This window comes from Lineus longissimus, chromosome 15 (assembly GCF_910592395.1).
Source record: "Lineus longissimus chromosome 15, tnLinLong1.2, whole genome shotgun sequence".
Taxonomy (NCBI): domain Eukaryota; kingdom Metazoa; phylum Nemertea; class Pilidiophora; order Heteronemertea; family Lineidae; genus Lineus; species Lineus longissimus.
Genome location: NC_088322.1, coordinates 14952516 through 14967952, shown reverse-complemented (window position 1 = coordinate 14967952; position 15437 = coordinate 14952516). Strand labels below are relative to the sequence as shown.

General features: G+C 44.3%; 2 protein-coding genes across 5 annotated transcripts; both read left to right on the top strand.

Moving 5' to 3' along the window:
• Positions 1-440: 440 nt before the first annotated feature.
• Positions 441-4201, top strand: LOC135499450 (integumentary mucin C.1-like). The gene is made up of 8 exons (XM_064790194.1): positions 441-456; positions 737-1375; positions 1691-1936; positions 2325-2480; positions 2691-2876; positions 3318-3389; positions 3611-3859; positions 4077-4201. The coding sequence occupies exons 1-8, from the start codon at positions 441-443 to the stop codon at positions 4199-4201; spliced, it is 1689 nt and encodes a 562-aa protein (XP_064646264.1).
• Positions 4202-5112: 911 nt separating this feature from the next.
• LOC135499660 (solute carrier family 35 member F5-like) lies at positions 5113-14466 on the top strand. Of its 4 annotated transcripts, none has more exons than XM_064790550.1 (14): positions 5113-5159; positions 5901-6063; positions 6370-6501; positions 6916-6957; positions 8551-8598; positions 8787-8862; positions 9069-9158; positions 9362-9498; positions 9844-10013; positions 10124-10290; positions 10488-10647; positions 10967-11057; positions 11339-11499; positions 11792-14466. In XM_064790550.1, the coding sequence occupies exons 2-14, from the start codon at positions 5959-5961 to the stop codon at positions 11856-11858; spliced, it is 1446 nt and encodes a 481-aa protein (XP_064646620.1). In that variant the 5' UTR covers positions 5113-5159; positions 5901-5958; the 3' UTR covers positions 11859-14466. The 4 variants fall into 4 exon arrangements, with proteins under 4 accessions (XP_064646620.1, XP_064646618.1, XP_064646621.1 ...); XM_064790548.1 differs by having other exon boundaries at positions 9048-9158; XM_064790549.1 differs by lacking the exon at positions 5113-5159 and adding an exon at positions 5232-5383 and having other exon boundaries at positions 9048-9158.
• The last annotated feature ends 971 nt before the right edge of the window (positions 14467-15437 follow it).

Genomic DNA, 15437 nt, shown 5'->3' with positions numbered 1-15437 from the left:
TCACTGAGTAACTGACATTGGTTTTCACCACCTAAACTGCTCTTCTTTCACTCAAGCGCCGCTACTGCTTCACCTTATATTTTATACTTATGTCAATAAAGTCAATGTACATTCGTTTCCTGCAGAGGCCAGTTCTTCTCCACCTCCTCGGTCACGCCCTGGGCCGCCTGCACGAGCACACCAGGCCTGACAGAGACCAATACATCACCATTGCCCGGGAGAACATCGACCCACGACAGTACTTCAACCTGCAGCGGTACACGTGGAACGTGGTCGAGGACACCCAGGTCCGGTACGACTATGAAAGCATCATGCACTTCGGAAAGCAGGCTTTCTCTGGGAATGAACTTCCCACCATAGTGACGAAAGAGCCAAGAGAACAGGACATCATCGGAAACGCGGATGGTCTCAGTTTCTTGGACGTCGCTGTCTTCAACAAGATGTATCGTTGCTCAGGTAGGGACACTGGCTCTCTCAAACTTGACCGAAACTAGATGTATTGCTGGCATGCTCTGTCCAATGAGCGAGTCCGGAACGAGGCAGTTGGACGACCATGGGAGTCGCACAGGTTAATGTTCTTTCGACACAATCGTGTGTCGATGCTACCGCAACTTAGCTATGACGCAAACGCAAACGATAGTCCGTTTCTGGCAACTGAAGTAGACAACGGCGAGTTACAACATTTCCACAATATCTCATCAATGGTCTACTTTGATTCCATTCTTCGCATTTTTAGGAGATTGCGACGAGAAAGAATGCAATGCCGTCGACTCTTTTCTCGGTGAAGACTGTGAGTGTTACTGCCCGGGGAAACCGGTGGTAAGATGTCCTATGACGACCACGACAGAGGCGACAATAACACAACAGGTGACATTCGCGGAACCAGAAGTAACAACAGTAGCCACTTCAACCAATACAACTTCTGCCACTTCCACCACTACAAATGTCCCAACTACCACGACGCCCACTACCACAACGCCTACTACCACGACATCAACTATTACGAGGCCAACTAGCACTACCACGACGCCTACTACCACTACAACTGTGCCAACTACCACGACACCAACTACCACCATGCCCACTACCACTACCACTACGCCTACTACTACTACTGCTACTACTACCACGCCCACTACCACACCCACTACAACAACACCAACTACCACGAGGCCCACCACCTTGATGCCGACTAGCACTACAAGGATTTCAACATCCACACCAACCATCACTTCTCCATCAACGGCACCACTCGAATGTGTCGACCTGAACGTCATGTGCACATTCTGGGCGACAACTGGACACTGTGAATCATGGCGGTGGAGACGATACATGCTGAAGAACTGTAGAATCACGTGTGGACTCTGTGACCCGAGTGAGTAACATTAGTTTACATAATCATTAGCTTACTAAAAGTCACTAAACAACAAGGATAGTTCAATACGACAGCCAACCGGGAGCCAACCAAATGATGTGGTGAAGAGACATCCTTGGCCTGTCTCGCGTTAAGAGAGATATGAAATTGGTTGGTTCTAGCTTCTTCACTAAAAGAAACAGATCAAAATTGTTCACATGGTCGCAACAAGATCCGTAAGAGATAAAATGTAGGTGATCACATTGCAAACGAAGAGAGCTGGTCGATTCAGTTGTTCTTCGGCGTTCTCATTACATTGTCGTTTCTTCTTGTTAGTAACTACAACCCAAACAACGACCACTAGCACCACTCCCACAATGACTGCCACCACGACTACGCCAACCACTACCACCACTGCGCCAGCCTCCACAAAAATGACAACAACATCATTCACTCCTTGCACTGATAGGTCTTTCTCGTGCCAAACATTGGCAAGTCAAGGGCACTGCACCACGTTGGCTAACCGATACAGGGAGTATATGGAGAGGAACTGCAGATTGACCTGCGGATTTTGCCAACTCGGTTAGTATGATCAATAGGATATCGGCATTAAATTTCAAACCAAGCAACTAGAGCATGACAAACAAGATGTCATCCTTGCGGACCAGTAGGTTTCGCAACACTTACGATGAGCTACAGCCGACGAGGTACAAAGTATGCAAATGTATTCATCGCCCGACGACTCTTTGAAATTTCTCCGATTCCGTGTCCAACTAAGTATGATTATTTATGAGTGTCACGAACTGGCTCTTCACGTTTGCGAATCAGCAAAATTCCTATGCCAGTCTGCACAGCTAGCAGCCGGCTCATCTTTGCTGAAACGAGACCATTTCGAACTATTATGCGTACGTTGCAGGCCGTTAACTGCTAATTTTTCTTTTATTTTTAATAATTTTTCTCTACCTCTTAGCTAAGACCACGCCCGCCACCACGACAGAAGCCGAGTGTGTAGATCTGTCATCTTCTTGTGGGGATTGGACGATTCTGGGATACTGTAGGAAGGGGCATGTGTACAGGAGATTCATGGAGGAGAGCTGTGGGTTCAGTTGCAGATTCTGCAACCTAGGTTAGTGCTTTAACATCGCATGGACATAGAAGATTGAAAGTCGTTCATGGCCTGATTGTTCAAAACGAATTTAGTCACTAACGTGCGTGTTATCCCCTTCTTGTATACTTATCGCCAAGTTAAGTTATTGCCAGCGTTAAATTGTTTTGAACCACTGCGCCCAGTATGATCACTTTTAATATCCTTTAAAAATAAACATCTCGCTTTCAGCAACAAGCACCACTGCACCTACCACCACTTCTACCACACCCACTGAAGACACCACAACAGAGTGTAGTGACCTGTCCTTCTTCTGTTACAATTGGGCATCTATCGGACACTGCACGACCGGAATCTACTATTACAGGAACTACATGGAGGCAAACTGCAGACAGACGTGCGGGTTGTGCGAACCAAGTATGTGAGCTAAAAGTTAAAGTTAATGCTGGAGTTTATAGACTGATATCAACTGCGGTATCTTCAACCTTCACATCAGTAGATCAGATGAGCTACTCATTCAATGTTTCAAAAAAGGGGACTGACATGTAAGTTCGACGAAGAGACCCGCTTAAAGTCTCACGCCGACTGTGGGGTTCGAACCAGGGACCACTTGAACACCAAGAAAGAGTCCGAGCCACTAGTCCACAGCGGCTTATACTATAAGGTATGTCTTTTGTTGAGGCTCCTCCAAATCTAGGAACCATCCGTCCCTCTCATTGATCAAATCGACTTGTGACGACTGAGTAAGGAGAAGGCAAGACTCGAGACGTAACAGACCAGGCCAAGCAAGCTCCGCTGAAGATTGCGTTTGCATTTCTCGAACGCGAACTGGCAATTGATCTTCATTTCTATTAACAGGTACCACTACACCCAGCACAACAACAACCACGTCGACAACGACCACAACTACGACACAGGAGCCGATTCGGGGTAAGCAAGAGTTACTTGAACGAACTCGTTGAGAGGGTCGATAGTGGTGGCACAGGTTCATGACCATGATCGAAATTTGAATTGATAATCTGAACATGCTGGTTTCATACCAGACATGAGCATGAAACATCAGTATGAGGACATAATACTTGTCGGCTGACTGTTTCACAAGAACGATGTTGATGCGCTTTCCTTTCTTAGCGCTCCACTTTCTGCTTCAGGTTGCCGCGACAACGGGCCAGGCTCCTGTTGGATTTTCAAGTCTCTTGGCCAGTGCACGCACAGACGACACCAAGCCAAGATGAGACGACGCTGCGCGAGGACTTGCGAGTTCTGTCAGCCATGCGAAGACACGCAATGGCAGTGTCAACGATGGGCGAAGCGTGGGGAGTGCCTCATGAGCCCTGTCTACATGAGCACGCATTGCAGGTTCTCCTGCGGGGAATGCGCTGAGGAGGACGAAGGTCAAGGTTTGTGTTGGTTTCATCATTATCATCATCATCGTCATCATCATGCGAAGGCTGTGATGTCAATCGGGTCCAAGCAAATCATCTCGACCCTCAATTCTTTGACAATGTTCAGCTCACATCCACGGAGCCAACATGGTGAATCGTCCATAAATGCAAAGAAGATGAGTCTATCCGTTTATTTGAGAATGAAAGCACTCCAATTTTCATTCCTTTTCAGTAACCTCACACGGCTGTATGAACCAGACCCCATTGTGCTACCAATGGGGGAGACAACAGTGCGAAACTCGGCCGCATATGACACGGACCTGTCCCTTGACCTGCGGGGTTTGTGTGTTAGAGTGAACACAGGAGGAGCGTTCCATAAGGGGCATGGTTTACTGCTGCTTTGGCGAGTGTCAATGGAATTGTCATGTAAAAATTAAAACTGTAAATACTGCCACATTAAAATCAGTTGTTGGCGTTATTACTTTGTACCGGCATGCTATTCGAGATCGATAGGCCTATGAAAACGACTTCTGAAAACGTCATACTAAACTACAACGGAAGGTCCAGATACGCTCCCTATTTACATCATGTAAGCCTACCGTGTGATAACATAGGAAAACGCGCAATTCGAAATTGTTTATCAGAATGGGATCAGAATCACCCACGATGGGCATTCCCCGCTCCTCCCCTCGCCGCTAGGCGCCCTTCTACAGCCGGGTTATAGCTGTCCGGCAAAACTCAACCGAAAGAGTGGTTAAACAAACAGATTTGAATGAGCTGCATGTTGAGTTATATCGCTTGGCTAACTTCACTTGTTGTGAAGTAAGTAACAGTTACAGGAACCACATGCATGAATTCCCTCCGAGTTTCATGATAGACATGTGTTTCTGGATACAGCTTACCCGCAAATTTTCCCGCCCTTTTTCGTTTGTCCAGGTAACCTCGACCCTATCCGCCAAGCAGCGGAGGTTCGATCGAGGAAGCCTCGTTCATTTACCCGAGGCGAGCCATACAGTGTATGCACTGTCATACCGAGCACTCTGGTATTGCAGATTATTCACTTGGATCGAGGTTACCCATCCTACAGAAAAAGATATGACCGGACACCGGAAGCTTACGCCCCCAAATCGAGTTCATGACGAGTGAATTGCCGTCAAGTACCAGTCTCTGTAATGAGTGAATGGAGGAGACTGGTGAAGGAGTCTTTTTTCGTTCCGCGATATATTCCACATACATGTACCCATCGAGGTGCCAACTGGAATGACATACCGCAAGCCACATTTTTCATCTAACTCAAAAATCATGGCGGATGCTGGTTAGTTGCGTTTTGATACTGAAAACATCCATAAATATCACAGTACTATGCCATAATTGATTATTCAATCATTATTTGATATAGTCAGTAATGATCCTGATATAATTAGCTATCCGTACTGCCGGCCATAGCGTCAGTTCCTGCCCGAAAAGTAGAGAAAACAGCGTTGTTAGTTGACATACAAAAATATTTCCTGTTCATTCGTGCACGGCCCCGTATATCATGTACGTGTGTACATCTTTCGCTTTTATGTACATTTTCTACACACGCGCGCCACAGTTTGTCTCTCCCCCACAAAGTTATGTGCCACCTGTCATGTCATGTCTCTCTCCACTCTCTGTGTTAAAAAAAATACTACGTAAAGTCACAGACTTCGTGAGCACCCCTGGCCCTTCGCCTTCGGCTTAGGCTTTATGCCGGGGGGAGCTCCCCGAACCCCCCTACGATGGCTACTAGTTTTACCCACTGCAATGGAGGGGAAACCCCGAGACCCCCAATTTTAAATCCCCCCAAGCGACGTGATATGGATCCGATGAGACAGCAAGCCAATGGCAAAGCTAGCTGGGGCCGGGGGGGGGGGCATTCTTCCAGACTCCTGTTCATCAAATGTTGTGTGATTGTTTGTTTAATTGCATTGTTGTCACTCTGCTGACATGAGCCTACCGCTACACTCAAACTAGGTTATTTTGCAATACTCAATAGTTAGCATTTAATTATGTTATAAAACCCTTTATGTTTCAGGTGTTGGCTCATGATTTTTGCCTGGAAGGATGTTGCATCACATTCGTGCTAGTACATCATGCTTATCTACAGTAACTTCTCTAAAACCCAGAGGTTGATTCTCGGTATATTCATCTTGCTCCTGGTTGATGTGATCTGGGTGGTGTCGTCAGAAGTCACAGAGGTAAGATGTCGAAACAGGCCTGTTTGTTGTAATCAACCTTTTTGACAAAGACGAACCAGGGCCGAAACAAAACAATTAGGCACAATACGAACATGTCAGAAGACCTAAGCAAACTTCGGACAATGCCAAACCACTGTGACACTTTGAGAGGGCAAGATGAAGGCTATTTTGGAGGACACCCTTGGCCATATAATAGGAGTAATTGCCTTAGTTAATTTCAAGAGCTGATAATCTAGAGAACTGGCTGAAGGAAGGTGAGGAAGACTTTGGTCAGGGCTGATCAAAATTCTTTGTCTTTCACTTCAGTTTATCTTCAAAGATGCCAAATTCAGCAAGCCATACTTCAGCACGTACCTGAAGACATCGATGTTCATACTCTACCTGGCTGGCTTCCTAGCGTTCAGATCATGGAGACAACAGTGTAGGAAAAACAGCTTGGTGAGTTAAGAGTCTTGCTTAAGGATGTGAGATGACCATGCTGTCGGGTTTCACTGACTTGAATTTCATCATGCTGGAACTTAGTTGCAAGAAAAATACATTACCGAATGCCTCAAACCTGCAGGGGCTGTGCGTGACTGACATTGCTGAGCATTGTTTGTAGGTGTACTTTTTTCTCAGGTGTGTGTGTGTGTGTGTCGGGGAGGTCGAAGATGCTAACTATCGGTTCTGCGCTGTCTGATAGATTAGACATGTTCAGCTAGTATGGCATTTGATTTTGTCCCTGTTGTATAGAGAGGGTGTCCAGCTGAGGTGCCCATGAAGGGAGGTTCTGCTGGTGAGCTAATGTCCTTCATGGACTACCAGCTCCCCATGTAAACATAATACAGCCTAAAGACCTTCTTTATGTTTTAGACACAGTCAACAGGGTTTGAGGCTTTAGACACATTTTTGCAGGTAGGCAATGCTTTGTTTGAATATGTTTAAACACTAACTAACAGTGTGCACTGATGATATTATTAGTGATAACCAAGAGATATGCTGCTTCTCAAAGTTCACCAAAAATCGAAACTTTTAAAGTTTAAATCGCCCCGCTGTGCTTGACAAAGAAGTTTTCTATGCTAAGTCAGCAGCAGGCTTCATTTTCAATTGCATATTATTGTTTGTGTTAATAATTTTGGAATTTTGGATCGTCTTCAAACTTACTCAAAGTTGAAATATCCCCTAAGATAATAATACATGATTTGGTAGTTTATGATTTTGACTGTTCTTGTTTTCACACTCTGTTTTAAATCTTTCCCCCCCGCTTACCTGAATGGACTCTTCTCATGCATTGTAAAACCATGTAACTGGGAGAGTCTAAACAGAGAAACGGGGACAAGAGATTGCTGTTTGTGTCTCCACATCCGCTCTCATCTGCAAAAATGTCTCAAATGCTCATCTTTGTTGTAAACCTCTCTGTGTGTTTCTGTCATGTGATCAAACTTGTGAGGTCTCGGTGTCGGGAGATTCTGACACTGCCCCTTGCTTTCACTATATGTTATGACCAGGTTGCTGTACAGTCAGGAGCCCTGTCCATGTATCTTTGCACACAATGCAGAGCTTAACATGTGACCAGGTTGCTGTACAGTCAGGAGCCCTGTCCATGTATCTTAGCACACAATGCAGAGCTTAACATGTGACCAGGTTGCTGTACAGTCAGGAGCCCTGTCCATGTATCTTTGCACACAATGCAGAGCTTAACATGTGACTTTGGCTTTGCTTTGGATCTAGATTAATAACAGAGTTGGGGGGGGGGGGGCATAATGTCAGACAGGGGGTGAATCAATGCCAATAGTAGCCACTAAGGCTGCCAAATCTCTCTGGCTACCAAACATGGTGGTCAGCCTGGAGACAGTCTAAACACTATGTATAGAAAGTGGCTGTTAGAACTTGTCTCTGTAACTACCAAAGAAGAAATCACAGGTCTGTAGAATGTGTCCTGTCCTGTTATGTATTCATGATTGAGTGTGCAGCTGTTGTCCTAAGTTCTATAGCTTTGTTGGTACAGACATCTGTGGGCTTACCAGACTCTATTTGTATTGACTAAATACTTCTCTTCCATCCTGCCTGCTCTCTCGACCTGATGTGACAAGTAGTGTTAGAGTGCTGTATAGATTTTGCTCAATAATAGAGAGGAGAGCCATTCCTTATATCACGATATTGGCATTAACCTATCATTTCAAGTCAAATGTGATCAGAATGTAGTAGGGCTCCTAACACAGAATGAAGAGTGCTCAAGATAACTATAGTCCAGATGCTGTCAGAAGTATTGGCTGAGCTGTTTCAGACTTAATGGCTTGTGTGGCTGTGGCGTACCTTGTTTTGCCCCCAAGCTAATGCTGAGAGTGCTCAAGATAACTATAGTCCAGATGCTGTCAGAAGTATTGGCTGAGCTGTTTTAGACTTGACTGCTTGTGTGGCTGTGGCGTACCTTGTTTTGCCCCCAAGCTAATTACATGTACCTGCCCATCGGTCCAGCTCATACTCTGCATGTTTGGTATCTTTCAGTTGGTCGACCCGACATCCTCAGACCAAAAAGAGGAGGACCAGTTGATTGTAAGTTTACATTTGAGGTATTGCTGATTATGTCAATTTGAAAGCTTTGAAACATAGGCTTAGATACAGTCGAGCCTTATGATGTCAGACTACACAAGCTCTGAAAGAGAGCTTACAGTTGTAGAGGCCTCCATCAACATTACACCAGCCACATTTATACATTCGTCTGTTCTTTTTGTGCATTCCAGAGTGACCCGATATTCGTACCAGTCAAGTATGATGACAAGGGTAATGCTAGCGGGACAGACTCAGATGATGGATCAGGTAAAAAGATCTATAGATATGTCTTTCATACTGTTTCCCCGATTGGAGTCTGCTGGTCCTGCTTACATTTCTACCAGTACTGAGACCTGCCTGTGTGATGTTTAAAACAAATGCAATGTAAGCGGTCAACCCTTGTAAATGTTGTGTGATAAGAAGCAGGGCATAGCTGCCCCATTAATTTGCAGTCACTCTTTTCCTTGTTCCAGGAAAGGATTGTGCGACAGCAAAGACCAAGGAGAAGAACCGGTCACGATCGGTGCGCTTCAATCAGCTCTCTGAGGTCAGGCAACTATCAGGTAAGCAGTTATTCAAGTACTATCAGCCCGGATGGTGGCTTTTACAATTTCTTGATGTGGGCTCAAATGATTTCTGCAGACTCCATTGCACGTGACGACCCCAAAACTCCATCCAACTGCCACATATGAATGTGGACTTATTCTTGATATATCAAAACACTTCTGAATCGCCACCATAACCATGTCATACTCCCACTTTCCAGAGAACCAGGCAGAAGATGCCATCATGGCGCGGCTCTCCTACTCGGCGTTTGTGCGAGCTGAGGAATATCGGCTACGCTTCCTGAGTAAAATGACAGTCAAACAGATAGCAAAGATTGCCTTTATATTTTGTGTGTTGGTGAGTGATAGGTTTTTGTTTTGTGAATTGTTTGGGAAGCTTATATACTTAGAACTTTTATGATGTGGGTTCGAAACAGTGCCGCAGCTGAGAGACAAGGTGACACGGCATGGCCTGGTGGTGGCTCCTCCAGCCAAAGTCAGAGTCACTAGTATCCCAATTGGTGCCTGACGATATGGCATGAATGATCTGACTAAACTGACTACATGTCTGGCTTGAAAAATATCCCAACTTGTTTGAGAAAGTTCTTTATGTTTGATGAAGAAGAAGATGAATAGCAACTTTCACTACATTGAGCAGGGTCTGTCCAAACTGTTTTATATTGTGACCTTGTTTACTTTTCAGTTTTTCTTTGGTAACCTTGCATATCAAGAGGCATTAAAGGACACCGAGGCTGGCGTGGTGAATGTTCTCTCCTCGACCTCGGGTCTATTCACACTTGTTCTTGCTGCTATGTTCCCAAGCTCGTCCATGGACAAGTTCACCTTGTCGAAGTTTGTCTGCGTTTTATTTAGGTAAGTCTTGCTTCTAATAATGGATGGTATAATGATCCTCTGTGGTGTCAGTGGCAGATTTGGACTGCTGTAGAAAGGTTCCACTGCAATCGACCTCTTTCCCTTTGCAGCATTGGTGGTGTGGTACTAGTCAGTCTCTCTGACCTGAATATTGAGTCGGAGATCCCCCTCGGTGCTCTTTGGGCGCTATGCGGAGCCCTCCTCTACGCAATATACCTCGTCACTCTCAAGAGGAAGGTGGACAATGAGGATAAACTGAATCTACCCATGTTCTTTGGTAAGTTCCAGAGTGACATGAACTCAAAAAGACGAAGCGTCAGGAGGAGGAGTGGAGAAAGATCTTCATCCTACTTTTTTAAAGACGCATACCATATATCAGTTGGTTAACCAATTTGTTCGAATTCAACCTCTTACCATAACTAAAACTATTCCTTTGAACTGCTTGGATATAAATTTGCTCTTCTTCCACTGCAGGTTTTGTTGGTTTCTTCTGCATGATCATCCTTTGGCCTGGATTCTTCATCCTCCATTATTCAAAGGCCGAGGTGTTCGAGTGGCCGACCAAAATGGACTGGGTCTATCTGGTTGCCAACGGTGTCATTGGGACGGTCCTCTCAGAAATATTGTGGCTCTGGTAAGTTGTTGAAGCTGTATCTGCGATACGTAGAACTTTTGATGGCCCATGGTAGAATCTCTGATTACCAAAAAGAGCAGCACGGTTGATGCTCAAAATTATCATCAAAATGTGTCTGCTCTATGCTTAATGGATTTTAACTATACTACCCCACCCCCACCTCTCTGAAGTGACACAATTTATTTTGTACTGTGCATGCAACACAGTAAGCAGCACCTTCCTCAGGTAGGTGTACTAGTATCCTAGACAGTGATAGTTCACTTCCACAATCTGACGGGTTACTAGGGCTACATGCAGTTATCCTATTTTGACTTTACAGGGGCTGTTTTCTCACCTCTTCTCTGATGGGCACCCTCAGTCTCAGCCTGACCATTCCATTAACCATGATAGCTGATACAGTCATGAAAAATGTAAGTACGAGTTGATACACTGTGATATAAATGCTTCAGACCATATACTCTTTACATTTCCCTGTTATGGTTCGATCCTTCCTTAAGTTTAGTACTGTGGGAACGGCACGGTTTCCTATACTTTGTCAGTTTTGAGAGCTCATTTCCAGATCTAAGTCTTACAGTTACACAACTGAAGAGATGAGGCTGTTGCTTTTGGTTTTGTTGTTTATTGTTGATAGAGGATGTAACCGCACTGTCGTCGTTCACACTCACCATGATATCTTCGTCCTGTTTTTCAGGTCTCATACACGTGGATGTTTTACGTGGGCAGCGGTCCAGTATTTATATCGTTCTTCGCCGTGACGGTCCTCTCTCACTACGAGAACTGGGACCCAGTGCTTTTAGGGGTCAAGAAACTTATACATTGTGTGTGTCGGAAAAGAGCGTCTGTGTTACCAAGGTATGCATATTCAAGTTTCTCTCTACTGTTGATATTTCAGTGGACAGCAGCCACCGATTGTTTCACAGGCATACTGGTCGGCTACAAGTCACCCCACTTTCACCAGTCTTTGTGTACACTTGCCTCTACCTGTGTGAATCGTCCCCCAGGTGATTTGCAGCCTGTGCTTCTTTTATGAAAGCCCATCAGTAATGATACTACATAACTACGTTGACACAAACACTTGACCAGGTGATTCATTGATTGTTCACATAACTTCTCTGATAATAACATCATTGCTCCTTCATTTCAGGTTACGAGACTTAGATAGGGAACAAACAGAAAGTCTCATCAGTGTAAATACAGCTCCTCACGATTGACTGGAGGCCATTGCGCCCCCTATTGACACCAGGCTGAAACAGATATGATCTGTTATCACAATAGGATCTGCTACATGTACATGCAAGAGGAGGGTGGTGAGCTGCTGTAGACCTGAAGGTAGAATCCTATTTAGTCTGTTCTGAGGCTCATTAGGAATTAGGTTTTCATGCAGAACATCTTTTGGTCTTCAATTTCGAGCATTCTTAACAACTAGAATATTGTAACATTCTGAACAGATGGTTCTTAGCCAATGGGTACTGCTGTAATTGAATACCTTCACCTTCAGTCTTCAGCAGCTTAACACCCTATCACTTGTACAGGCCTAAATGCACTGTTTTAAAGTGTATAGATATATCACATATGATACATATTCATCAAACTATGTAAATAATAGTTCTATCCTGTGAAGCGGGCATAAAAAGGCCTGAACTCTGTCAAGGAGTTTTACCAATGTGTTGTGATTTTTGCGGATAACGCCTCAATGTATATTCTATCCAGTGACCTTGATACATGAACAATTTCACTGAGTTGTGACTCTGTCTGTAGTTTACCATGTTGACAACTATGCGGAGGTGCAACACTGCATCGAGTTTTAAGGGGCATGTATATACAGGTAGTGTTGGTTTGTGACTCTGTTTGGGTACTTCATCAAGTCATGTACAACCATGCTGGGTGTGACACAGTTTCTGTACTTAATAGGGGATATTCAGGCCTAAGTAAGGCTTCAAATATGGCAGAATTATGCAAATGACCTTGATGCTGCCCTCTGCTCTCTAATAGTCAGGTCTGTTATCTCTTGACGTTGTGTGTTGAGTCAAAGTCAGCCACATGGTACTTGAGTTATGTAAATCGTGACTTGAAATCCTTGCACTCTGGGTTTCCTAAGCCACGGGAGAGGGGGGCTACATTTACCCGCCACACACGATTCAATGAGGTAGCCTGCCTGTGGGGTACTTCTTATGAGCAACAGCTGTTGAGGGACTACTGTTGTTCTATCTGTCTTCTCCTACATTTTGACATGTTGGACTTCGCTTTGGTGTTCTTATACAAGATGAGTGTGAAGTCCAAAGATATTTTTTCATTTATTTTCATTTGTGTGTTGCATATGATGTTGTATATAATCTTGTAATACTATTGGGATGTTGTGTCTTTTATGGGTAATGGGCTTTGGGAGCTGGGTTTTAAGGGTCAAAACCTGTTAGAAACTCGATGGAAATGGACCATCTTACTGCTAATCAGACTAGAGTTTAGATGTTTCGACTTTTAACTAGCGACTTCTGTCAAAATGTACTGTTACATACCTGATTAGCTTGGCTATAAATTATTTGGAATAGATAGTAATGGGGTCGCAGACTTTGATAAATCCCTATGTCATTTGCTACAAAGATATTAGTGGAAACAGGCTTTGATCCTCTAAAAACTGGTTACTGCATGAAATAATCAAGGTTGTACAGAAATTTCTTCAACTACACATTATTTATATTGTGGTCAATTTATCTACCATATGCACCTTCTAGAGACTATTATTCAGGGAGATGAATTGAGAATCAATAGTTGTAAATATATTTTCTAGAGATTGTGTGATCATATGAGTACATGTATGTCTTTGTGGTTCAGGGCCGACACAATTGTCAAAACCTGGTTAAATGTACATAAAATCTAAGCTGGCTCTAATGTCACACAGTGCAGAACCCTGAAAACCTTTCAATGGATCGCAATCCAAAGGCCTGTGGTTTGAATCCCAGTCAGGGCAGTGTTTTTCTATGCTTATATCATTCATGCTACATGTGGGTACAAACGTTGGGGTGGGTGACGGTGATAACTTTGTAGAGCAAAATGAACCAAGTTGTGTCATTGCCTTGAATGAATGTATGAAATATGTTTTCTCTCTTGATGTTGTGAACGTGACTGCATGTACAGTTCCAGTTATGACACTTCTGTCCATGTTTTTGCACTGTCAATGATTATCTCAAGCTTGACACATGATTCTAGTTTCATCATGCAGACAGAATTCTGAAATAAGTTGCTGGAGATCGGAACGAGCGGACCCAATGCCAGCATTGACCTCCTCTGTTTGGCCTCGTTGCCTTGACATTTCAGACTTGGCAAAGTGACTTTCCTGGCTGGCAGGATTACAGTGATGCCTGACGCTATGCCAGCTGTTCACAATGACAAGGCCACTAGCACTGGCATGTCTTAAGTCATTCCAATTCAACAGTAAACTGTATTACAAAGTGTAAAAAGTGGAGGTGTTCAGACTCCCTTCTGTCAAGCTGATGGCAGCATTTTGCCTCGGTGCCAACCTTATGACAGCTCTGACTTCACAAGGCACTTTCCCGTTTTGTAAAGATTTTGCCGTGCCCTCATATATCTTGTCAATTCCTGGCCAGGTCAAGACGTCCACTTGAATTGTGAAATGTAACTGTCTGCTTCAGAGATTTGAGAATGATCTGTCAGCTTGATAATGTGCCCCCTTGTTTACAGTAGGCCTACTTACACTTTACTAAGACTTTACAAGTCTAATTTATCAGATGTCTTGATAACACATGTATTTATAACGCATCAAATGACTGAAGAGTTATATTAAATAAACAACACAGAACAAGATAGCGTTCTTGAATTTTCTTATTTAGTACATTTTAGTACATCTGATACCTCATGGTATTTCTGTCCACTCTGGATCAATGTCTTTATGATATCTTGAAAAGATACACATCCTGATAACATAGACTCCATACAGGAATATCCACAGGATAACCCCCACGGCAACGACGGCTAAACCTTTCAAAAATGCCATTCCAGGATCTACGTCCCAGTCCAAATAGGGGTAAGTTGTTGCCTGACTATCTTGAAAAGGGTTTCGACCGCCCGAAAGGAAGTAACAATAATTGAATATAACGTATACAAGTGCAACGATGGTGCCTTGGTAACCATGCTGGAGTCGCATCGGGATTGCGGAGACCATCGTGTCCAGGATGATGTAGACGCCGATCATGACATGTCCAACGATGTTGAAGAATGAGGGTTGTGTGCCGGGGTAATGGAGCGCCCAGTAGGAGAGGACGACGATGAGAGTCGTCCAGGCTGAGACGTTATGGAGGATCCAGTAGACACTGAGGAGCAGGTGCCACGTTTTGAGATACCCTGAAATAAAAACGTGATCGAAATAGAGAAACGGGAGAGCACTGAAGAGATACATCATGATGTGTAAAAAGCAGCAACTGGCACTTGATTCGTTTACTTTGTGCTTTCAAGCAGTCAAGAAAAGGGTTGACAGAAGTCTGAGGACAACCTTATCAGTGTTATGGTATCCAAAACTTGTCTTCTCACAACGTGAGTAGCCTTACCATGTTGTATAATGATGGCCACCACTAATCCCAGGAGGGTGTCCAGCATGGTAAGCAGCTCACCCCAGTATGAGTAGTAGAGGTAGAACATTGGCACCGAGGCACCGTAGGTTGAGGTGCTGTGCCAGACGTGGCACACGTGGATGACGGTGAAGAATACCGCCCAGGGGAGGCGGTGCAGGAGGAGGAAGAGGAGGTCGGAGCAGCATCGCCACTGGAAAAATGGAACAG